The sequence below is a fragment of the Martes martes genome (genome assembly GCF_963455335.1).
Source record: "Martes martes genome assembly, chromosome: 2".
Lineage (NCBI taxonomy): Eukaryota > Metazoa > Chordata > Mammalia > Carnivora > Mustelidae > Martes > Martes martes.
Window position 1 is genome coordinate 108,227,314 of NC_137889.1, and position 25,678 is coordinate 108,252,991.

The 25,678-nt window shown below is 37.7% G+C and overlaps 1 protein-coding gene across 1 annotated transcript in view; it reads right to left on the reverse strand.

Annotated features, from left to right (window-relative positions):
- COL25A1 (collagen type XXV alpha 1 chain) overlaps positions 1-25,678 on the reverse strand; it is a gene marked incomplete at both ends in the record, with an annotated part of 459,205 nt that overhangs the window by 112,956 nt on the left and 320,571 nt on the right. The window contains 3 exons of the mRNA XM_080796594.1: positions 856-891; positions 3,681-3,788; positions 5,348-5,407. Coding sequence (XP_080652720.1) covers positions 856-891; positions 3,681-3,788; positions 5,348-5,407 — 204 coding nt within the window. The remainder of the gene's footprint in view (positions 1-855; positions 892-3,680; positions 3,789-5,347; positions 5,408-25,678) is intronic.

Sequence of the window (25,678 nt, forward strand, 5' to 3'; positions counted from 1 at the left end):
CTTTAACCTTTAACCCATTCACACATTTGTTTTAATTCCTTACCAACTGCCTTATTCTCATTTGTTAGTTGCATTAGGACCTAGCTAACTAATTTTTTAAAATAAATGTTAGACCCTAAACACCTGTAAGCTGCAAGCCACACATTGTGTATAAGGCACACAATCAAGTTCACTGTGACCACTGTATCCAGGACAAGTGTGAAACACAGCTGTCCTCTGGAATCTGGGTTATTAGAAGGTCCACCCGAGTTCCCCAATATTATCTGTGTCATAAAATAGGTTAGAAAGGTGGCTCTGGAGATAGGAAGGAAGAGACAGGAAGAGGTAGGTTGAAGGAATTCTACTCTTCAAGGCCCAGCAAGCTGCCCCGACTTCTCTTTCATTGGCAAAGAATAAACAAATCATAAAGAATGGATCATGCATGTCTATTGGCCAGTCCATGTGGAATCATTTCATGATCTTTTTTAATGACAGGACTCAAGAAGGCACAACTGTTTCTTTCTGGGGGGAGCCCTTCAACAACAAAAACTCCTTGAATCCTTCTAGAAGACTCACTATACTAATTCACAGTTAGTCATATTCCTCTGAATGTGACTTTTGAAAGCTTTCGAAAACTCATTCCTTTGAAACTCATTCCTATTTAAGCTAAGATGCATATCCCTGAATACAATCGTCCTTACAGCAGGAAGGAAGAAAGGAATAACAAAAATTCCATCCTTTGACCTTCCTCAATCTCTCTGTCATTCCTCCCAACTGGAATCTCCCACTTTTTTCTTATGCATATTCTGGACCACAGTTTTGAATAAATTAGACTTCTATTCTTTTTAGCATAGAAAAACAAATTGAGATACTTGCCATCAAGCCTTGTTCTCCTGGTTTCCCTGGTTCACCCTTAAAAAAGAACAGTGATAATTTTTATTAATGCTATAAACATTAAAAAGCAATTTCAATTTTTTTTTCCTCTTTCACAATACCCACTGGGGTGCATGAATGTCAAATATACTTTTCAGGCTAAGTAGAGAAATGCAAATACAATGCAATAAAAAGAGAGCCAAGTTCTTTCTTCAAATGCATTTTATAAACATTTTAGGATTTAATAAAATGAGTCTAGATCACAGCAGAGATTTAAGAATTATGCCAAGAATGTATTCTAAATAAAAATCACCCCTACTGGGTGATTATATTAAGTCAGTAAATGGTCCTAGAAAAATATTTAATTGTAATTCCAGTAATATTTTGTTTATTATGTTCTGTTTATGAAGACATAAAGATGATGACCTGACCCTCTTTATGAGATCTCAGAACTTCCATACACAGGACAGAGAGACAACTGCTCTTAGTACAGTAATTAAATAACAAAGTGAGCAAACTGAGTTTGAATTTTGATTTTCCCGAATTAATGATGGCTGAAATAACATGTTTTATTAAAATGAGTAGCATATGTTCAAATACACAGAATGTTGTGCTATATCATACCCCATCATAGTTTCCTAATATGCAGATTCACACAAAATTCCTTATTACGTTTTATCATCATATTATCATATTGATAGTCATTAGCAGCAGATAACTTTTGGAAAAACCATTCTTGTAATGTCAATAGCTATAGAAATTGTTGGGACTTTAAAAGTAAGTATTTCTCAGTTTGTTCTTATAAAACCTTTTTCTAGTGGATATGATGGCATATAAAAATTAACTGCGAGACTATAAACCCTGTTCGATTTCTCTAGGTGGAATTAAAAAAAAAAAAGCCTGTTCATACTTCTTTGTAAAAAGCTCCATTCTTACTCAGATGAATAAACTATATTCATTTGAAGGATGACATAATTTTTTAATTCTTTACAGGTTGTCATATCTTACCTTTATCTTCTATCTTGAAAATAATCTATACTTTGAATTTTCTGTAGAGTATACAAGACCCAACGATCTGACTAGTTTTATACCATCAAAATGGTTTTAACCGTTCCTTTTCATTGAAGAAATACTCATTGTATCTTTCTTGGCAACCAGCAATTATTTGGGGAGATTTAAATATCCCTAAAGTTATACTGTCCCTATCATTTGGGATATCATCCCAGGAAAAGGTCAGACCTTCAAAGACAGTTTCAAGGTAAAACCACTACCTTTGATGGTTCAGTGAGACATCCTAACAGCCAACCAATCATAGGTTGGGATTCAATCCCTCCTTTCATAGGACAAATTGACAGCCACTTTCAGACAGGGAAATGGGACTTCCAAAAGGTTGTCTCAGAAAAGCCATTCTAACAAAGAGAATTACTCTTTGAAAAAAATAAATAATTATATGAATATAAAAATGAAATACTCCAAAACATTAATGACTATGGCTGATATTTTTTTCTTTTTGACTCTTTAGTTTTAAAATCTTTCCACTTTGCAGATAAATATTTTCATTCTTTTGTACTATGAAAACACTTACGAAAATATTTAAGTCAAAGCAATAGATAAATAGATAAATAGATTAATTCAGCAATAGATTTGAATTTCAAGTTCTAAGGCCATAATATAAAAGTAATTTTTTTTTTACCTTTTTCATATATTTTTTTCAATTGCTGGGTTGTCTCTACCAAATCAAACCATTTATCTAGTGTCCTGTACTACTGTGTTATTGACACTTGATCAATCTTAGTAACTAAGTACTTAGATCTAACTATTGAGATTGCTTTAAAATCACTTCTATTGGGATGCCTGGGTGGCTCAGTCAGTTAAACGTCTGCCTTCTGCTCAGGATATGATCTCAGGGTCCTGGGCTTGAGCCCCACATGGGGCTCCTTGTTCAGCAGGGAGCCTGCTTCTCCCTCTAACTGCCGTTCTCCCTGCCTGTGCTCGCTTGCTCTCTCTCTCTCTCTCTGTAATAAATAAATAAAATCTTTAAAAAAATTTTTTAAAAATCATTTCTATTAAAAGCTTCACATTTTTTTTTAAGATTTTATTTATTTATTTGACAGAGAGATCACAAGTAGGCAGAGAGGCAAGCAGCGAGAGAGAGGGAGAAGCAGGCTCCCTGAGGAGCAGAGAGCCCGATGTAGGGCTCGATCCCAGGACCCTGAGACCATGACCTGAGCCGAAGTCAGAGGCCTTAACCCACTGAGCCATCCAGGAGCCCCAAAAGCTTCATATTTAAAGGACAAATGATATTCAAACCATACCTACTGATGTTTTAACCATTAATGTTACTATTTTATTAGCAATTGTTTTCCCTTTTTGGTCATTTTATTTACAAGGGAGTAAACATTAAAAAGAGTTACCTCCTTTGCTTTCCATAATTCACATGGGACTTTATCATCTACCTCAATCCTTTGGAGAATGTTACCAATCTCTCACCTTGAGTTTCAAGCTATTCTCCCATTTAAGTCAAAGCATCGATGTACTCTAAGGTAGTCAGGGCCCAAGTGAGATCAGCATACTCAATCATAGACTTCTTGAGGCTTACCTGAAAACCAGTTTAGTTGCCCTCTCCAGGTCTCTCTTTGTGGTTCATATGGGTTCCCCTGGGTTGGGCCATGAGGCCCATGAGGCAGAATCCTGTTGGCAGTGCCCTGTCTGCTTGGGTACTTTCTGTCACCTTACTTCCTGCAAACCTCTAACCCTACGGCCCCTCCTTACTCCACTCCACACCTGTTCTCAGCCCTTAAAACAAATGGATCCAAAATGCAACTCACGGGCACTCCTGGCATTCCACGGGGGCCATCTTTCCCTGTGTCCCCTGGGGGCCCTCTTGGGCCAGGAGGGCCTGGAGGTCCTGGAGGCCCAGCCTGTCCTTGGTCACCCTATAAAGGAGAAGAGAACAGACCAACAATGACCATGAAAGATAAAGACCCAGATCTTCTTTTCAACTCTTTAAATTTGTATTATCTAATCCACGTTTACACTATGAAAAAAACCAGAACAATCAGAACATGAAGCCTGTAGGCAATTTGCCTTCCAGCAGGAAGCAAATAAATATTCATGCTGGGCAAGCTGAGTAGATGCTATTAAAATCAAGGCAGCTCCGGATCCAGCCCTCTCAGCTCTTAGAAACGGTGTGTAAGTTATCATGGTACTCAGAGCTGGTATAAAACTTTTGCATAACCTGATTTGTGGTAATGCTGTATCAGTTATATTCACTTTGTTTAATAAAACTGCTGCATTTGTGGTTGGACAAATGTGTTTACTTTTTCACAACCTATAAAATTAAACATACAAGCTCTTGTCAAACTGTGTAATGATTTATAAATTACCAAAGCCAGAGAGCTTAGAAACTGGATCTGTTACTGGATATAATTTCAGTTGTCTTTTTTTTCTAATGAAGAAAAAATTAGGCATTCTATGCCTTTTTACTTTGGTACTTTCATATACATTTCAAACAAATGCAGCTCCCTACACGTAGTTTTGCTCTAGGATATTTCCAAATAAATACCCTCCACCCACGAGAGATAAATGGTAAAGCAACAGTAAATGAGTAATAACTGAATGTTAAGAAGAAATCAGACTTGAGCAAGAATAAGCACTACCTTAATGAGGCGGCGTTTAATGAGCTGCTGATCAGCAGAGAGAAACCCATGATTGATTTTAGGAAACACCATCTGATCAGTCAGGTGAGGTCAAAGGTTGAAGTTCAGAGGTGAGAGAATTGGAGAATAGACATCAGAAGGCCCCAAGAAAGAAATAAAGACATACACATTAGACTTATAATGATCATTAAACAAAAGGGAACTGGTGCTTGTGTCTGACATCAGACTGTCTGGCTCTTCTTGAAAGAAACATAATCCTAAAATGGGATGGCGAGACCAGATTGTAGTTAGAGAGGGATCTTTTGGGTGTCCCATCCTTTTGCTGTGGGTATTAGGCCTCTCGAATGCAGTATGTGAAAGCAGCAGGAAGGCTCCCATCACCTGCGTCCTGCACACTGAGCAGAAAGTCTGGAGACAAAGCACCAGTTCAATTTCCGTCAGACTTGTCAACCAGCATAACGTGGCATGAACGCAATCACCATTTTATAAATGCCCCAAGTCCAGAATACTGAGGATTCTTTAATTGACTGAAAAATGTCACGGAGCATTGGCATGCACATAAATCAAACTATTGAGGGGTGGCACAGTCTTAGATAGTCATGCCTGCCTCTCTTCATCGACCCTGCTCGACTTTGATATCCTTCTCTTTTATATGTTCAAGATTCTCCTCCATAGATATTTGACCTCACGGACGTAGGTGAGGTCCCAAGGATCCAAAACCTCCATGCATATGGTCAAAGGGAGCAAATGGACTTGGCAAGCCAACTTAGCTGTTCTTGCTCACTCTTATGCTGATTGTGGGCTCTGACTGAGCAGCATGGGTGCCAACCACGAACCTTGACGGTGAGGATCTGATTACTGTGCAGAGCAGCAACTGTGGGGAAGCCTGGCAGACCCTATGGACGTGGGACAGCACCAAAACAACACGACACAAAACGTCACACAGACATTCCACTGATGGACAAACAAAACAAGCATATACCTAATGCCACCCTGTCCCGGCTCTAAGTCTTGTCTTATTTGACACACTGTAAAGGAAACCAGGCACGCTCACGAGGCCCCCAGGCCAAACATTCCTTTAATGGAAAGGCCAGACTGAGAACTCCTTGTAACTTGCTGTTGTGGCAGTTACACTGGGATCTGTGTACACACTCTTAACATTTCTGGAATCTTACATACAAAATGTTAGCACAATATGGAGATAACTGCAGACACTGTTATGAAAACAACACCGTGATTTCCCTCCATTGATAATTCTGTTTACAACTCAGGACATACACGTATTAATTCTTTTTTAGACAACAGTGAACAGAATTTTGCTGTCTGATCAGGAAGATTCCTCAGAATAAATGCAGTCTTCCCCACAAAAGATAGTCTTACCACCCACCTATCAAAATTTCCCTCTCCAGTCATACAATGAGTCTCAGGTCTTTCCTGTTTCAGGAATTCCTGCAGAGGTGGTGGATGGAAATCTGTCTCTTATAACATGCGTATTTCATGTCAGAGGGATTTATGGTCACACTCGGCAGTAATCGCTTCTGTCACGTAACTTTTCCTAAAGAACTTGACAGTTCACACAACCCCTTGAAGTAGAAAAGTGGTTTTGAATTCCTGAGCCAGGGAGAAGGGGGGAGAGGTGTTTTAGAGACTCGTATCCACAAACTTGTACTAACTCGTCTTCACAGGCATTATCAATTGGGTAGGTCTGAGAGAGAACTTTTGCCTTTGTTCTATTTCTTTTCCAGCTATGTGAGATATTGGAGCCTTTTATTCCATTTCCCCCCCCCCCCCCCCCACGGAACATGTTTAACATACAAATAAAATGAACAGCAACCACAGCTGACATGGCCTCAGGTGTGTGCAAGCTTCCTAGACATTCCCTCCGCATTGCCCTTCCCCTCCTCCGCTCAACTCTGTTCTGAGGATATTTGTAGTGAAGGCCAGTAAGTTTCTAGTTTTTTAATTTTATTAATCATGGTATATTTTTTCCCTTATTTCCCCCTTATCAGGATATATTTTTCTTTTTAAAAGAACCAATAAAATTATGTTTGTGGTATGAAGACCTCTCTTCAGCCCTAATGCCTTTTAGTTTCATTCTTTAGAGCTGGGACTTCTCAGGAAGCGAAGCAGAGGAAATCTTATCTGTTTTGCCAGATCCTTTCTGATATGGCTATTAAGTGTCTGGGTAATTTTGAGGTGACCTGTATCCTCTTCTTCTTCTCCCAAAGTAAAAGTCCTTGAAACATAGAAGCTACCCAAATTCAGAAATGCTACAAGTTGGAAAACAGATGTGTACAATTTGCTTTTGTTTTACTATGGAATATGAGTTTAAAATGTTATTAGATGGTAATGTGCCAACATCTTTCCATCTGTGACTCATTAGCCCCATATTACACAGTCAGAATTTTATATAGAAATCTCATATTTATGTAACAAAGAACAAAAACAGATACAAACAAGAGGTCTACAAGGGATCAGAATCTTGACTAGTGGCGATAAATCATAACGTCACTTTGAACAGGATTATCTAACAAAAATAATTTAAAATTAAAAGCCTTTTAAAAGCACACATGGTAGGCCTTACAAATGTTCTGAAATTTGAATGTATGAATAAGTCACTTCTCGTACTCCTATCTGAGCATGACCAGCTTGCTGTTTAATCATATTTTCTAAATGCTCACAAAAAGCATTAGTTTTTAATTTCTTAGTTTGTTTTCCAGTGTTAATGAAATCTAAAGAAGAAAGTGGAAACATAATTCTCTCCTTGGACAGATCCTTTTCATCAAAGAGAAAATCTCTATTTGAGGAAGCTGATTTTTATATTCCTCAATCATCATAACTGTAGAAAATGCCAGCAATTAGGTGCTTAGAGCTACACTTTAAAGATTTTATTAGTGACTTGGGAAAAACGACTTTAGAAGTTTATATGCAACAGAGTAGAAAGAGACATGTGGAAGAATTCTCTTAAATTCTAACAAAAATCCCATGGCCTGGGCTGTAATATTCTAGGACCCTATATTTTTCAAACCTAGACAATGCTTGAAGGGTATATGCAAGTGTTGGGGGTGGTGGTTAAAGGTTATTTACTATTGAAGACAATAGTAAATATGGCACATCTTCCTTAAGTTTCAAGTTTGATAAATATTAAATAACTTTTTAAAATGTAAGTCAAACATTGTCATACTACGGGGTAGAAGGCAAGATTTATAAAAATTTTTAAAAATTTTACCATTTGCTGGTGGTAGAGAACCTCATTTCATAGGGGATACCTATAGATTACAGGTAGATACTGAACTGACCCATGCGAGGTACTCAGAGGATAAACTTGAAAAGTACTGGCACTGAATACTTTACTGTTAAGTCATGGCTTTACGTGGCCATAAACAGTTAGTCTTCTCTGGCTGTTCACACAGAGTGCACTTTTTCATTAACTACGCCATTTTTTTCCATGGTATCATTAGTCATAATCCTTTCTAAGTAAATGGAGTGGACATATTTCACTTGGTTTTACATCTTGGAAAACTAGCCTGGTACACAGATGGTTCAACTGGGTGTGGGGGGAGGGAATATGTCTTCAGAAAAAACATGGAGAAAGGGTCCAGGAATAAGCTGAAATGCTGGAAATAATGTGTAAAATTTTGACTCCCAAATAGTTTGAATTCCTAAGAAATTGGATGTATGAGAGTGTAAAACTACCTTACAGAATACATTTTCCTCTTGGGAGCCTACTCAGACTTTACGAATCTTCCCGACATTCTTAAAAGTAGGTTATCACCTTGGACCAATGTTTTAATATCATTTCAGGAGGACCTCTATGTCCTTTCATTACCTTCTAAAAGCAAAGAGGAAAACCTAACCCAACAAAAGGCTGAACAAATAAATATTTCATAAGACATGCTTCTAACTACTTAGGAGCCATAAATTCAAGATGCTATTATTTATTGTATACTCAGCAATGGTGTTGTATGATTACATTATAGTGAGAAAACTTTGTATTTTGTCAAAAGTATTCAAGAAGGCAATGTTAGAGGCAGGAATTTAATCCATGACTTCTAATTCCAGACTTTGTCATCATGCAGTTTATGTATTTATAATTTCTTTCTACTTTTGCGGTTTGAATATTAGAAATACCAACAATATATAAGAAGTATTTATTGAGTGCCTTCTCTGTAGCATTTGCTGTTCTAGGCATGGGGACTGAATGGTGAGCACGACTACAAGCTCGCAGGGGTCAACATCTAGTGGAGAAATAGGAAAAAATAAGCAGGCAGTAATCATATGGAGGGATGGTCATTTAGGTGAAGAAGAAGGGCTACAAAGTAAATAAAAGTGTACCTAATGACAGGTTTGAGGAACCCTGGAAGACTTCCCAAGCCCTGTGAATGAGGGGTTGGGAGTTGGTATAGCAAAAGGAAAACAAAAGACAGAGAGCCCATTTAGGAAAATGTTACAATAGTCTAGTTGAGGGACTGTGCCCTAGAACTACAGAAAGGACAAATCCATAGTTTCAAGTGATATTAAGATGGTAAGATTCAAACTTGTAGTCTGGCTGAGAACAGAAGGGAGAAGGAGAATCAGTGAGTGCTCCTTAGTCTCTAGCCTGAGTGATGGAGAATGGTAGAGGAAACATTAGAAAAGAATGGGTTTTCTGGGGGCAGTTAGGTGGATATGGATAATGAATTCAGTTAGGGACCTATTGAATTTGACATGTCGATGAACAGCCAAGGCATGGCAGTTAGATATGCAAATAAAATAGTCAGGAAAGAGGTGGGAATCAAAAGTCTTAGGGCTGCTTGAAGTCATGTAAAGAGGCTGTAGAGAGAGCAGATTTAGAAAACAACTCTTGGAAAGACTTCAGTTTAAGGGATGAGCAGAGGAAGAAACAACTACAAAGAAATAATAAAAACGTGATTGTAGAGGCAGGAGGAACACTAACTCACCTCACAAAAATTCTATATAAGCAGTGACTCAAAATAACGAATTAATGAAAACTGCATCATTAATTGTACTGTATGAATAAATGTACATGAACTGAATTCTTCTGCTCACTGTTGTACTGCGAGGTAATCTAGAGGCTAACAATGGCCAATGCCACCAACAGTGGATGCTCACTGATACACACAGGGGAGTATGTCTGAGGTTGTAGAGGTATGAAGGAAAAATTAAACTATTAGTTTAATTATAAAGGTGGACAAGGAACCCCCATAAACAAATTAAATTAGAATAAAAGATATGTTATGCTGAGAAATGAAAATCCCTGAGTTTCTCCATAATGTAAATAGTATCACGACTCTGTTAGTCTCAAATATATCATGCATTACAGCACAAACATTACAGTCGGTATGTGTACAGCATAAATAAAGATGAATATCCTAGGATTTGATAAAACAATTTCTAGCTAAGAGAGACCAGATGGGGAAACATTATAATAGCATGCAAAAATATTTAGGTAAAAGAATAACTTTAGTTTAACAGCAGGAACTGTTAGAAAGCAAAATAGTGAAAGAAAAGAAATTAAGAGAAAAGAATTTGCTGCTAGATCATTTCATATTGCAGTAGATGGTATACTCTGTCTGAATAGAAAAATCAGCTACATGAAGCTAAAAAACTAATGGAATCCTTTGAACAACCAAATACCATGACCCTATGAAAATCAGAATTTATAACTAATAGAAAAATATTGGCTTATGGAAATATTAGTTATGGGAAAAACTAGCTTACTAAGTTGAATAATAGTATTGGCTCAAGAAGTTAACTTTTCCTTTTTATAGATACTCCAAGTTCCACACTATTGGGTTCCATCATAAATGTTAATCTTAGTCACTCCAGGAATTATCTTTTTATATATAAATAATACATCTTCATTTGAAAATTATTTAGAAGAGAAAGAGAGCAATACAATGTCTACATTGACAAATGTCATTAAATACTATAACTACTAAAATGCTGAGTAAAGACAAACTGCAAAAGGTCCGTGAATAAGCAGAAAAGTGGCAGATACATTTCAACACTGGCAAGTGTCAAGTATAAGAAAAACTTCCTAAACTTCACATACTGAAAAAGGCTCCATTTGTTTTGTGTGATCTCATAAGGCGTTCCACAGATTGTTGTAGTGTTTGCTAGAGATATACAGCTAAGAAAGGCCAACAGATTAACAGTTGTCTTATGTAGTTGGCTGCTCCCGTATTAGGGGCATAAATATTTACAACTGTTGAAATTAAAAATAGAGCTACCCTATGACCCTGCAATTGCACTACTGGGTATTTACCTAAAACATACAGATGTAGTGAAAAGAAGGGCCATCTGTACCCCAGAGTTCATAGCAGCAATGGCCACAGTCGCCAAACTGTGGAAAGAACCAAGATGCCCTTCAACGGACGAATGGATAAGGAATTATATGGTCCGTGTATACTATGGAGTATTATGCCTCCATCAGAAAGGGTGAATACCCAACTTTTGTATCAACATGGACAGGACTGGAGGAGATTATGCTGAGTGAAATAAGTCAAGTAGAGAGAGTCAATTATCATATGGTTTCACTTACGCGGAAGACATGGGGAGATGGAGAGGAGAAGGGAGTTGGGGGAAATCGGAGGGGGAGACAAACCATGAGAGACTGTGGACTCTGAGAAACAAACTGAGGGTTTTGGAGGGGAGGAGGGTGGAGGGTTGGGTGAGCCTGGTGGTGGGTATTAAGGAGGACAGGTATTGCATGGAGCACTGGGTGTGGTGCATAAACAGTGAATTTTGGAACACTGAAAATAAAATAAAATAAATTTAAAAAGAAACTAATAACATATCAAGTTTTTAATAAATCATTTGAAATGCATATTTCAAATTATATATATTAAATATATATTAAATAATATATAATATATTATATAATAAATATATATTATATGTATATAAAGTATATATATAATAAATAGAATATATATATTAAATAAAAACTCAGCTATCTAAAAAAAAAGGCTGGCAGAAGATAAGAGCCGGTGAAAAGAGGTAAGATTCCTACAGAAGTATTCTCTTGCCCTGAGGCAAACAGAGAAATGTAGACACAGGATACATGGAAGAAAAACAAAACAGCTTTGTCTAGGAGACTGCACAAAAATAAAGCCGTGTCAGTTTTATTTATATAAATTTAGCTATCACCAAATCAGAATGATTCTCCTGAAGTGAATATCAAGAGAACAGTCCTGTCTTAGAGGTTCTTCACAATAAAGATAATAAACAATGATGATGATGATAATGATAGTGGTCAGCATTCACAAGATACATACAATGTGCCAGGTAGTATCCTAAGAGCTTTATAAATGTTAACTCTTAATCCTCGCAACAACCATTTGCCACATGAGGCATTTGAGGCATGAAGAGGTTTAAGGGTTTTGCTCACTGAACTGTAAGTGGAGGAACAAGATTCACACCCTGGCCATCTCCTCCAGCATCTATGCTCTTCATCATTACAATTTCCATAAATCCTTCAGAGTTTCTGAATTTCTTCCCCATGTATTCATTCATTTATCAAGGAGAATTTAAGAGCATCCTATTAGAAACAAGGCAATATTTGGACATTGAGAGTAGAAAGCCTCATCCCAGGTTTCATGGAACTTAGAGGATAACCAAAAAAGGCAAATGTTAAACAAGAAATTACAAATGCAGCTGTGATCTCTTTTGAGGTACACACACACACACACACACACACACACCCTTTTCCTCTTATATTTTTTCCTATTCCTTTGCCCCTCAGTCAAGTTCTTAGTTAACTCTCTGCTATTGCCTCAGAAGCTATTGCCTCAAAAGAGGTATAAGGAGGCAGGGTGGAAAATAAAACTTGCCTACCAACATGTCTAAAAACCAGAAATATCTAGGAAGACCCTCCCTCAAACTGGAAGAAAGGAAATAGGTCTGTGATCCCCAAAAGCAGAGGGAGCCTAAGCCCTCTTTCCCAGTGGCACTTCCAAGAAGCAACACTACCTTGAAGAAAAATGGCCATGTGACACGTCTAGATGCAGGGGACCACGGGCAGCCTTGCGAAAGATTCCCCTGTATTAAGCATGGCACAGAAGTAGCAGAAATTTTCCCATGCCGTACAGTTGCAGCAGTGACAACCTATATGTGAAGACTCATGCTGGTCAGTCAAGCCATGCTGCCCTCTCAGCAGCAAACTGTGTGGACTGATGACCGGAGACCAGGTGCCCCTCAATTTCCACCCCAAACCTGTTGACACTACAAGACCTCAGAAGTGTGAATCAGTCCCAAAGGAGGGGGAAGTGTGGAAATCCCAAGAAAAGTGATGTTTGGTATTTTTTGTCAGCTCAGGAGAAGGAAAGACTCAGTTTCAAAAATCAAGTAGAATTCATATTCAGAAATCAAATCAGATTCAAAAATCAAATTGTTACGGAAAATTAAATCATATTGCTAACTCACCTGAGTTTGTGGTTTGAAAATCATACCCCAAAAGTGAATATGATGACTGCTAACAAAACAGAAACTATGAGAGTGCGCAGAAGGTGACCTAACCCAAATCAGCTGCTCAGGCAGGACTGCCCTGATGAAGTAGTACAGAAGTTGAGACTTGCAGAACAGAAACGCCATCTGGACCCTCAGTGTCTGGTCACTCTCTAAGGGCATTGATACCTTTCCTTCCTCAAAGTATAGTATTTGGTGAATACTAAAACCAAAGAGAAAATATATTTTTCTTTTCCAGTGGGATACCAAATATACACTTGGAATACAAAGTTTGGGTCCTATTTTAGGTACTTCCTTGAGATCTAGGTGCCATTCTCCATTTGGAGAAGGTTAGGATAAGGGCAGTAACGATGGCTGTGGGAGGTCCAATTGATGAGAATGAGAGTGAGATTAACTAAAATATTCATGTATGTTCTACATGCCAATTACTGTGAAAAAAAGCTGTGGGGGTTTAAATCTAGTGGAGAGGGGAGGTAATCACAAGAATATCAATTTATAAAGAAAATACAGTACACTAGTGCTGTAATTACAGGGGCAAGCAGTAGGCTATTTAAACACATTCTGTTTGGGAAATGGAATAAGTCTCCTAAAAAGATGAGATTTCAGCCACAGGAGGAAGTATGAATAGGACAAAGGTATTTGGGGTGGGGGTGTGGACTTGGGTTTGGGAAGAAGGTATTCCAGTCTGATGTACAGTAAGCAAAGAGGAGGAAAGTGGGGATGGCTGATAAGTTGAGTTTGGCTGGGGTGAAGCATATACTTTTTAGGGAAGAGCCTGGAGAAGTTGATAAGGTATAGATGGGCAAGGTCTTCAAAGGAGCTCAAAGAGGGAAGTAAGTAATGGGAAGCCACAGAGATATTTACAAAATGAAGGTGCCATGGCTTATGTAAGTTTGAGAGAGACAACCTGGTAAAATTAAGAAGAATAGACTAAAAATCAAAATACAATTCAGGATCCCTTATCTGCAATTTCAAAACCCAAAGTCCCTGAAAATAACATTTCTTCATAAGTTTAATTAAAGGTTTTCTAAGTTGGCAGCAAACTCATTTGGTGGCAAAAACTTATTTGAACAGATGTGAGGGTATTTATGATCACTAGTAATTCTTAGTGTGCACATACATGTGTTTCAGTGCAGAAACTGATGGTTTGATTTCAGGGTGCCTCAGTCCTCTCTAAGGGTGTCACACAATATGCAATGTATGAGTACTATTAACTTTTAATGTCTAACAACTAAATTTTGAAACACATTTGACTCTGAGGGTTTCAAAAAAGGATTGTGAGGTTGTTCCAAATTTGATGACAAAGATTCCCTTAACAGAATTAAAACTTATAGAAAGAAGAGTAAGATTAAAAATTAAGGCAATGAATTTGGTTTTGAACAAGAAAATTTGTTAATATAGGCTAGTTTGGCAAGTGCCATGTCTAAACAAAGGGCGATCTGAATTATATAATTTAAACAAGTTTATAGTAATGAAAGATATATTTACTTATATGACTTCAATTTTATATGTTAATCATTTACCCCAATTACTATCTAATCTGTATCTTTTAATTGATTGTTTTAATGAATAAATAAACACATTATAATTAGCATATGTTTTGCAAGTAATTATTTTAAAAAAAAAGACCTGTGAAAATGTTGGTCTTTCAGGAAATTTAAAAAAAAACACACACACAAAAAAACCCTCCAGAAGTCTTGTTTAGAATAGTATTTGATTGGGGCGCCTGGGTGGCTCAGTGGGTTAAAGCCTCTGCCTTCAGTTCAGGTCATGATCCCAGGGGTCTGGGATGGAGCCCCCGAAGCATCATCGGGCTCTCTGCTCAGCAGGAAGCCTGCTTCCCCTCTCTCTCTGCCTGCTTCTCTGCTTACTTGCAATCTCTGTCAAATAAATAAATAAAATCCTTAAAAAAAAAACAAAACAGTATTTGATTACCAAACACTGCATAACAATTTGCTGAACAACATCCACTTAAAAAAAAAAAAAAAGTGCAAAAGTAAGCTGACATTCCACCCCTTCTGAATTTCATGCAATTTGCATTTGTCATACAAATTCTGAATTACAGAGCCCAAATGACTAATCTTTTAATTTTCAAGGAGTCCTCCCTCTAGGATGGTACAGCATCATGATGGTGTGCAATACAATGTTTTATACTTATTCTTCCGTAAAAACCAAGGTGTTTTGTAGTTGAAGGTGCCAAGTGAAGGACTCAACTCAGCATAAATATACTCTATCTGTTTTCTGAAAGGAAGCAGTCTACACTGGGGAGACAAGGCACAGCATGTTTCAGGAAAGGACAGTGCCAAGAAAATGGAGTATTCATTAGCAGACAAAGCACCTTGTACTGAAGGGAAAATAAGCATTTGACCAAGAGCCTGTGAGAAAAATTCAACTTTTTTTGCAATCTTCATTTTGGAAGAAAAATCAGAAATGTCCTGTTGTTTCCTAAATCTAGGGTCTGGCTTGATAGTATTTGCTAAACTTCCTTTGAGTTATATTAGATGGAGTTGACTCTAAAATTCCTTTGGCATGCTCCCTGGGTGGCAGCCTCTTTTTTCCTTCCCACAAAAGAGATAGATGGCTGCAAGCCAGTCTGTAAAAGAGCTGGTGAGAGTCCCATGGGGCTCAGGTACGATGGGTGGAGAGTTACCGTTGTATTTCCTACTCCACCTCTGAAGGTCATCATCTCCCATAAATAAATTTGAGCCCGCAGCAAATGTCTCATAGTCCTCTGGGATAATGGAGTACTTGGGCAAGTTCACCAGAGAGTAATGTTACTTGAAATAAAACTACTCTAGATACCTTCCTCCACTAGTCCTATTCTAGATATCTTCCTAACTTGTCCTGTTCTCTAATGTTCCCCTTTAGTCTACATTTTAATTTTTAGTGTTTTCCCAAGGGCTGTTCCCTGGATTGTGCCTTGAAAGCATCTCTAAAATTTGCAGGTTTCCATACCGGACTAAAATAACGATTGCAATTTAGAACATGTTTGAATGCCCTATAGTTATCTTCTTTTTGATGTCACTTGCTCATATGGAGTAAACTCAACTGACTGTAAGGACCAGGCCGACGACATAGATAAAAGAACAGGGTTATGACAAAAAGAAATGGGCAGACTCGGATGAATAGGAGACAGTCTAGGGCTAAAAGGAAACAATGAGGACTCAATTGATTTTTCCTCAGAGGAAAGCAACCTTAGGGTTGCTCCATCTAAATACCCTTAAAGAGAAGCCAGAAATCCAAGTATTCTGTTTTAAATGAATGTTTCAGATATTAAATGTTTGTAACCAATTTAAATTTACTTGAAAAAATTTTACAGTCCAAACAGAAATACATTTGAAGGAAGGATGTGGCCCACAGACCACCAGTTAAAGGTCTCTGATCTAGCCCTTTTGAATGTTGAATTAGAAACAAGACTAGTGGATGGAGTCAAGATGGCGGAGAAGTAGCAGGCTGAGACTACATCAGGTAGCAGGAGATCAGCTAGATAGCTTATCAAACCATTGCAAACACCTACAAATCCAATGGGAGATTGAAGAGAAGAAGAACAGCAATTCTAGAAACAAAAAATCGACCACTTTCTGAAAGGCAGGACCGGCAGAGAAGTGAATCCAAAGCGATGGGAAGATAGACCACGGAGGGAGGGGCCAGCTCCCGGCAAGCGGTGGAGCAACGGAGCACTAAATCAGGACTTTTAAAAGTCTGCTCCACTGAGGGACATCGCTCCAGAGGCTAAACTGGGGTGAATTCCACGCGGGGTCAGCGTGGCCCCAGGTCCTGCAGGGTCACAGAAGGATGGGGGGTGTCAGTGTCATAGAGCTTGCAGGTATTAGACCGGGGAAGCCGGCTACAGAGACAGAGCCAAGGAGTGAGCTCTCAGCTCGGGGTTACCTTGAACCGGTCGCAGGCTGGGTGAGCTCGGAGCACGGCCAGAGGACAGGGAGACTGGAGTAAGTGGGCTCTTTTCTCTGAGGGTGCACTGAGGAGTGGGGCCCCGAGCTCTCGGCTCCTCCGGGCCGGGGATTGGGAAGCCGCCATTTTCATTCCCGTCCTCCGGAATGCTACAGAAAGCTTTCAGGGGACAAAAGCTCCCAAAAGCGAACCTGAGCCAATTACTTAGCCCGGCCCCGGGTAAGAGCCGTGCAATTCCGCCTCAGGCAAAGACAGAGAATCACTACAATGGGCCCCTCCCTCAGAAGATCAACAAGAAATCCAGCCAAGACCAAGTTCACCTACCAAGGACAGCAGCAGAATAACAGAGGAGGAGAAAGCAAAGCATGGAACTCATGGCTTTTTCCTCATGATTCTATAGTCTTGCGGTTAATTTAATTTTTTTTTAATTTAATTTTTTTTTCTTCTGCTAAATTTTTTTTAATTTTTACCCTTTTCTTTTTTAACGTTTTTAACTAGTTTATCTAATATACATCTATTTTTTTCTTTTTTATATTTTTTCTTTATTTGTTTTCTTTTTTTAATTTTTTTTTTTTTTCTGAACTTCTTCTTATCCCCTTTCTCCCCTCCATGATTTGGGGTCTCTTCTGATTTGGTTAAAGCGCATTTTTCTGGGGTCTTTGCCATCCTTTTAGTATTTTATTTGCTCCTTCATATACGCTTATCTGGACAAAATGACAAGGCGGAAAAACTCACCACAAATAAAAGAACAAGAGGCAGTACTGAAGGCTAGGGACCTAATCAATACAGACATTGGTAATATGTCAGATCTAGAGTTCAGAATGACGATTCTCAAGGTTCTAGCTGGGCTCGAAAAAGGCATGGAAGATATTAGAGAAACGCTCTCTGGAGAGATGAAAGCCCTTTCTGGAGAAATAAAAGAACTAAAATCTAACCAAGTTGAAATAAAAAAAGCTATTAATGAGGTGCAATCAAAAATGGAGGCTCTTACTGCTAGGATAAATGAGGCAGAAGGAAGAGTTAGTGATATAGAAGACCAAATGACAGAGAATAAAGAAGCTGAGCAAAAGAGGGACAAACAGCTACTGGACCACGAGGGGAGAATTGGAGAGATAAGTGACACCATAAGACGAAACAACATTAGAATAATTGGGATTCCAGAAGAAGAAGAAAGAGAGAGGGGAGCAGAAGGTATATTGGAAAGAATTATTGGAGAGAATTTCCCTAATATGGCAAAGGAAACAAGCATCAAAATCCAGGAGGTGCAGAGAATCCCCCTCAAAATCAATAAGAATAGGTCCACACCCCGTCACCTAATAGTAAAATTTACAAGTCTTAGCGACAAAGAGAAAATCCTGAAAGCAGCCCGGGAAAAGAAGTCTATAACATACAATGGTAAAAATATTAGATTGGCAGCAGACTTATCCACAGAGACTTGGCAGGCCAGAAAGAACTGGCATGATATATTCAGAGCACTAAATGAGAAAAACATGCAGCCAAGAATACTATATCCAGCTAGGCTATCATTGAAAATAGAAGGAAAGATAAAAAGCTTCCAGGACAAACAAAAACGGAAAGAATTTGCAAACACCAAACCAGCCTTACAGGAAATATTGAAAGGGGTCCTCTAAGCAAAGAGAGACCCTAAAAGTAGTAGATCAGAAAGGAACAGAAACAATATACAGTAACAGTCACCTTACAGACAATACAATGGCACTAAATTCATACCTCTCAATAGTTACCCTGAATGTTAATGGGCTAAATGCCCCAATCAAAAGACACAGGGTATCAGAATGGATAAAAAAACAAAACCCATCGATATGTTGCCTACAAGAAACTCATTTTAGACCCGAAGACACCTCCAGATTTAAAGTGAGGGGGTGGAAAACAATGTACCATGCTAACGGACATCAGAAGAAAGCTGGGGTGGCAATCCTTATATCAGATCAATTAGATTTTAAGCCAAAGACTATAATAAGAGATGAGAAAGGACACTATATCATACTCAAAGGGTCTGTCCAACAAGAAGATCTAACAATTTAAAATATCTATGCCCCTAATGTGGGGGCAGCCAACTATATAAACCAATTAACAAAATCAAAGAAACACATCAACAGTAATACAATAATAGTAGGGGACTTTAACACTCCCCTCACTGAAATGGACAGATCATCCAAGCAAAAGATCAACAAGGAAATAAAGGCCTTAAATGACACACTGGACCAGATGGACATCACAGATATATTCAGAACATTTCATCCCAAAGCAACAGAATATACATTCATCTCTAGTGCACATGGAACATTCTCCAGAATAGACCACATCCTGGGTCATAAATCAGGTCTCACTCGGTATCAAAAGATTGGGATCATTCCCTGCATATTTTCAGACCACAATGCTCTGAAGCTAGAACTCAATCACAAGAGGAAATTTGGAAAGAACACAAATACATGGAGACTAAACAGCATCCTTCTAAAGAATGAATGGGTCAACCAGGAAATTAAGGAAGAATTGAAAAAAATCATGGAAACAAATGATAATGAAAACACAACGGTTCAAAATCTGTGGGACATAGCAAAGGCAGTCTTGAGAGGAAAATATATAGCAGCACAAGCCTTTCTCAAGAAACAAGAAAGGTCTCAAATACACAACCTAACCCTACACCTAAAAGAGCTGGAGAAAGAACAACAAAGAAAGCCTAAACCCAGCAGGAGAAGAGAAATCATAAAAATCAGAGCAGAAATCAATGAAATCGAAACCAAAAAAACAATAGAACAAATCAACGAAACTAAGAGCTGGTTCTTTGAAAGAATTAATAAGATTGATAAACCCCTGGCCAGACTTATCAAAAAGAAAAGAGAAAGGACCCAAATAAATAAAATCATGAATGAAAGAGGAGAGATCACAACTAACACCCAAGAAATACAAACAATTATAAGAACATACTATGAGAAACTCTACGCCAACAAATTGACAATCTGGAAGAAATGGATGCATTCCTAGAGACATATAAACTACCACAACTGAACCAGGAAGAAACAGAAAACCTGAACAGACCCATAACCAGTAAGAAGATTGAAACAGTCATCAAAAATCTCCAAACAAACAAAAGTCCAGGACCAGACGGCTTCCCAGGGGAATTCTACCAAACATTTAAAGAAGAACTAATTCCTATTCTCCTGAAACTGTTCCAAAAAATAGAAATGGAAGGAAAACTTCCAAACTCATTTTATGAGGCCAGCATCACCTTGATCCCAAAACCAGACAAGGATCCCATCGAAAAAGAGAATTACAGACCAATATCCTTAATGAACACAGATGCGAAAATTCTCACCAAAATATTAGCCAATAGGATTCAACAGTACATTAAAAGGATTATTCACCACGACCAAGTGGGATTTATTCCAGGACTGCAAGGTTGGTTCAACATCCGCAAATCCATCAATGTGATACAACACATTAATAAAAGAAAGAACAAGAACCATATGATACTCTCAATAGATGCTGAAAAAGCATTTGACAAAGTACAGCATCCCTTCCTGATCAAAACTCTTCAAAGTGTAGGGATAGAGGGCACATACCTCAATATTATCAAAGCCATCTATGAAAAACCCACCGCAAATATCATTCTCAATGGAGAAAAACTGAAAGCTTTTCCGCTAAGGTCAGGAACACGGCAGGGATGTCCATTATCACCACTGCTCTTCAACATAGTACTGGAAGTCCTAGCCTCAGCAATCAGACAACAAAAAGAAATTAAAGGCATCCAAATCGGCAAAGAAGTCAAACTATCACTCTTCGCAGATGATATGATACTATATGTGGAAAACCCAAAAGACTCCACTCCAAAACTGCTAGAACCTGTACAGGAATTTAGTAAAGTGTCAGGATATAAAATCAATGCACAGAAATCAGTTGCATTTCTCTACACCAACAACAAGAAAGAAGAAAGAGAAATTAAGGAGTCTATCCCCTTTACGATTGCACCCAAAACTATAAGATACCTAGGAATAAACCAAAACCTAACCAAAGAGGCAAAGAATCTATAATCTATACTCAGAAAACTATAAAGTACTCATGAAAGAAATTGAGGAAGACACAAAGAAATGGAAAAATGTTCCATGCTCCTGGATTGGAAGAATAAATATTGTGAAAATGTCTATGCTACCTAAAGCAATATACACATTTAATGCAATCCCTATCAAAATCCCACCCATTTTTTTCAAAGAAATGGAACAAACAATCCTAAAATTTATATGGACCAGAAAAGACCTCGAATAGCCAAAGGAATATTGAAAAAGAAAGCCAAAGTTGGTGGCATCACAATTCTGGACTTCAAGCTCTATTACAAAGCTGTCATCATCAAGACAGTATGGTACTGGCACAAAAACAGACATATATATCAATGGAACAGAATAGAGAGCCCAGAAGTAGACCCTCAACTCTATGGTCAACTAATTTTTGACAAAGCAGGAAAAAATGTCCATTGGAAAAAAGACAGCCTCTTCAATAAATGGTGTTGGGAAAATTGGACAGCCACATGCAGAAAAATGAAAGTGGACCATTTCCTTATACCACACGCAAAAATAGACTCAAAATGGATGAACGACCTCAATGTGAGAAAGAATCCATCAAAAGCCTTGAGGAGAACACAGGCAGCAACCTCTTCGACCTCAGCCGCAGCAACGTCTTCCTAGGAACATCGCCAAAGGCAATGGAAGCAAGGGCAAAAATGAACTATTGGGATTTCATCAAGATCAAAAGCTTTTGCACAGCAAAGGAAACAGTTAACAAAACTAAAAGACAACTGACAGAATGGGAGAAGATATGTGCAAACGACATATCAGATAAAGGACTAGTGTCCAGAATCTATAAAGAACTTAGCAAACTCAACACCCAAAGAACAAATAATCCAATCAAGAGATGGGCAGAAGACATGAACAGACATTTCTGCAAAGACATCCAGATGGCCAACAGACACATGAAAAAGTGCTCCACATCACTCAGCATCAGGAAAATACAAATCAAAACCACAATGAGATATCACCTCACACCAGTCAGAATGGCTAAAATTAACAAGTCAGGAAATGACAGATGCTGGCAAGGATGCAGAGAGAGGGGAACCCTCCTACACTGTTAGTGGGAGCGCAAGCTGGTGCAACCACTGTGGAAAGCAGTATGGGGGCTCCTCAAGAAGTTGAAAATAGAGCTACCCTATGACCCAGCAATTGCCCTACTGGGTATTTACCCTAAAGATACAAACGTAGTGATCCGAAGGGGCACGTGCACCTGAACGTTTATAGCAGCAATGTCTACAATAGCCAAACTATGGAAAGAACCTAGATGTCCATCAACAGATGAATGGATAAAGAAGATGTGGTATATACACACAATGGAATACTATGCAGCCATCAAAAGAAATGAAATCTTGCCATTTGCAACAACGTGGATGGAACTAGAGGGTATCATGCTTAGTGAAATAAGTCAATCGGAGAAAGACAACTATCATATGATCTCCCTGATATGAGGAAGTAGAGATGCAACATGGGGGTTAGGGGGGTAGGAGAAGAATAAATGAAACAAGATGGGATTGGGAGGGAGACAAACCATAAGTGACTCTTAATCTCACAAAACAAACTGAGGATTGCTGGGGAGAGGGGGGTTGGGAGAGCGGGGTGGGGTTATAGACATTGGGGAGGGTATGTGCTATAGTGAGTGCTGTGAAGTGTGTAAACCTGGCGATTCATAGACCTGTACCCCTGGGAATAAAAATACATTATATGTTTATAAAAAAAAATTAAAATAAAAATTAAAAAAAAAAGAAACAAGACTAGTATAGAAAGGTTTTCTTCAGAAAGGAAATAATAACAGTTAGTTGACTGACGGAACTTTATTTTGTTGTATTAGCGTTTAAAGAAAGGGTTACAAATTCTCTTTGCCTCAATCACATGTTGTAATTCAGAGCACTGATTCTTAAATCATAAAACTTTCAAAATGTGATTGTTATACAGGACCTCTAGGAGGAAAAACAGAACAAGATGTAATGCCTTTTTTAAAAGGAAGCTCTGCATCCCATAGTGATGGATCCATTTGGGAGGAGTCCCATGATTTGAGGTCCTAATGAAAGAGGCTGTTGTAATCTATGTGAGAGTTATGGGTTCTTTGGGAATCTCAGAATAGAATTTCCTGACTTCTGTGAAATTAGATCTAAACTTTATAATGAAATGGATATTGGAAATCATAATATGAACTTCTAGCTTTTGGTTTTAATTTCCTGGCTCTGGTTGATGATAACGTTATTTAATGAAATACAGTATACTTTTCATCTTAAGTTGTAACATACTATAATGCTTATTATATTTAATTTTTAAAAGTGGTATTTACTTGCACATGCAATTTAGTAGAAACATCAACACTGATCGTATGCAAACATTTTTACCTCAATCTTCTTTATCTCCCAGTTTCCAATATCTAGATAATAATATGTGAGCCAAGAATGTTAAGAGTAGATATTAGGTTGTCTTGGAAAGTTACTGAAAGTTACTGAAAAAAGGCTCATAACAAGCTGTAGCTGTAATTTCTGATAAGGTCAATTCTCTATTTAAATGTACTTAATATGCCAGATATCAAAGGAATTTGCTATATATAACAGAAGCCAGATTTTTTTCTTCCTATGATCACAAGAATTAATTCAAAATGTAACATGGTCTTTTAATTTAATAAACATTTAATGAAATGTTTGCCTTATTTGTCAGTAATAAAAAAGGAAAAAAATGCAACCAGGAATAACCGTGTTCTATGTTTGAGCACATGAAGTGATGAATATTTCTCTGATGTCTTAGATGATCTGAAAGCAATAGTCCACCCTCCAAAACACAAACATATTTCATAGGTCTAATTTTTCTCTTCAAGGGGTCTCCAATTTCAGCACCACAAAGAATAAAGTTTACGTTTTAAGAACCAAGTGGCATCTGGTTTACTCAGATAAGTAGCCAGTTCTGCCACTTCATCAGCTATAAGTTTTATGATTCCCATATGTGGCTAAAAAATTACAAGATGTGTGTCTATCATATCATTATTGAATTTAAATTACTTATTTACACATAAGGCACTGTCAACCTTTCTCCTCGTGTGATAAGGGATATTAGTAATTATGGAACACAAAAGTGAGGAAGAATAATTTATCATTTTCCAGGACTGGGATGAAGCTTCATAACATTAGCACAATTATCTGTATTTCTTGACCTACGAAATGGGGAAATTATTAAATATTGGAAAATGGCACAAAAAATGTGACTAAGGAAAAAAATGTATTTTCAAAGGAACTACCACAGTCAGCTTTTCCAAGGCATCATTATCCAATTTGTGAATTATTACGCTCTTAATTTCCCTTCCACGCTCCTATTCTTTGTAAGTTTTCCTTTGTTATGGTGAACATAGTTAAATGTAAGGAAAGAAAGAAAAAAGGAAGGAAAAGTCAAACTCAGAATTAATACACGAAAATGGCATGGAGCATATAAATTTGTGTCAGGGGCACTATGATCCCATTAACTTTGGGGGAAGAAAACTAAGGGCACAAAGAACATTTTTAGTTAGAATCAGAAAAAGAACAATTAAAAAAATAGATATTTTTAGTCAACTGAGAGTGAAACATTAATAGTTGATAGAAGAAAGCAGAAGCAACCCGTTCCTACTTAGCTGCTAACTCTCTCTCAAACAGAAAAGTATACAGATATTTTGATTAAAAATTAGTATACATATTGGTAGCATAAAATACCAAAAAAGTGAAGAAACTACAAGTGAAAACTTTGGGAATCTAAATGCTCAATACTGAGCATTGGCCACAGAAATTATCAAACCATTCAGATATTTTTTCAGTAATGTGAAAAGTAGAAGTAATAGAAGAAAAAATAAGCAAAAAGATAAATCCTGCAAAATATAGACTTAATTTTATAGACTTAAGTCAAGACTAGAATAAATCATTAAAGGGTTTATTGGTGAAATTTTGCAAAAAAAAAAAAAAAAGGTGCTGTTTTAAAATATTTTATTTCCGGGGCACCTGGGTGGCTCAGTGGGTTAAAGCCTCTGCCTTCGGCTCAGGTCATGATCCCAGGGTCCTGGGATCGAGCCCCGCATCGGGCTCTCTGCTCAGCAGGGAGCCTGCTTCCCTTCCTCTCTCTCTGCCTGCCTCTCTGCCTGCTTGTGATCTCTGTCTGTCAAATAAATAAATAAAATCTTTAAAAAAATGTTTAAAATATTTTATTTCCTTCTTAAAATAAGTAAAATAATACATGGATACATACATATAACCAGATGACAGCAAGAGGTATGTCCAGGTTTCTTATATTATCCTTAGATACTAAATTGAGAAATCTTCTTAAAGCTAATAAAAATAGTGGGTTTATAACTAATTGAACAGTTCACTTATAATATTGCTTAATTGGTTACATAGTTCCTGTTCTCAGTTCTGATCCATTCAACATTTAACTTCTATATCAATGAATTAGATTAATCTTCTCAAACTTTGGGTCTGAGAATCATCTCTCTTCATGTATATATACCTGTTTTTATATCTGTGCCCCAAATCTCCAGAAAATGTGACAGAGAAGAGATGTAATATTTGTTAGATGGCAGAATCAAACCCTGGAGAGAATCTCAACAGAGTGTACTTATACTATGGGAATAAAAGGATTAGTGTTTGGATCCAATAAAGAAGTTATATAAAAACACAACTGAGGAGCTAAGGGTTAGTGACAGTAAGAAAAAAGACTTTGGAATTTAAGTTG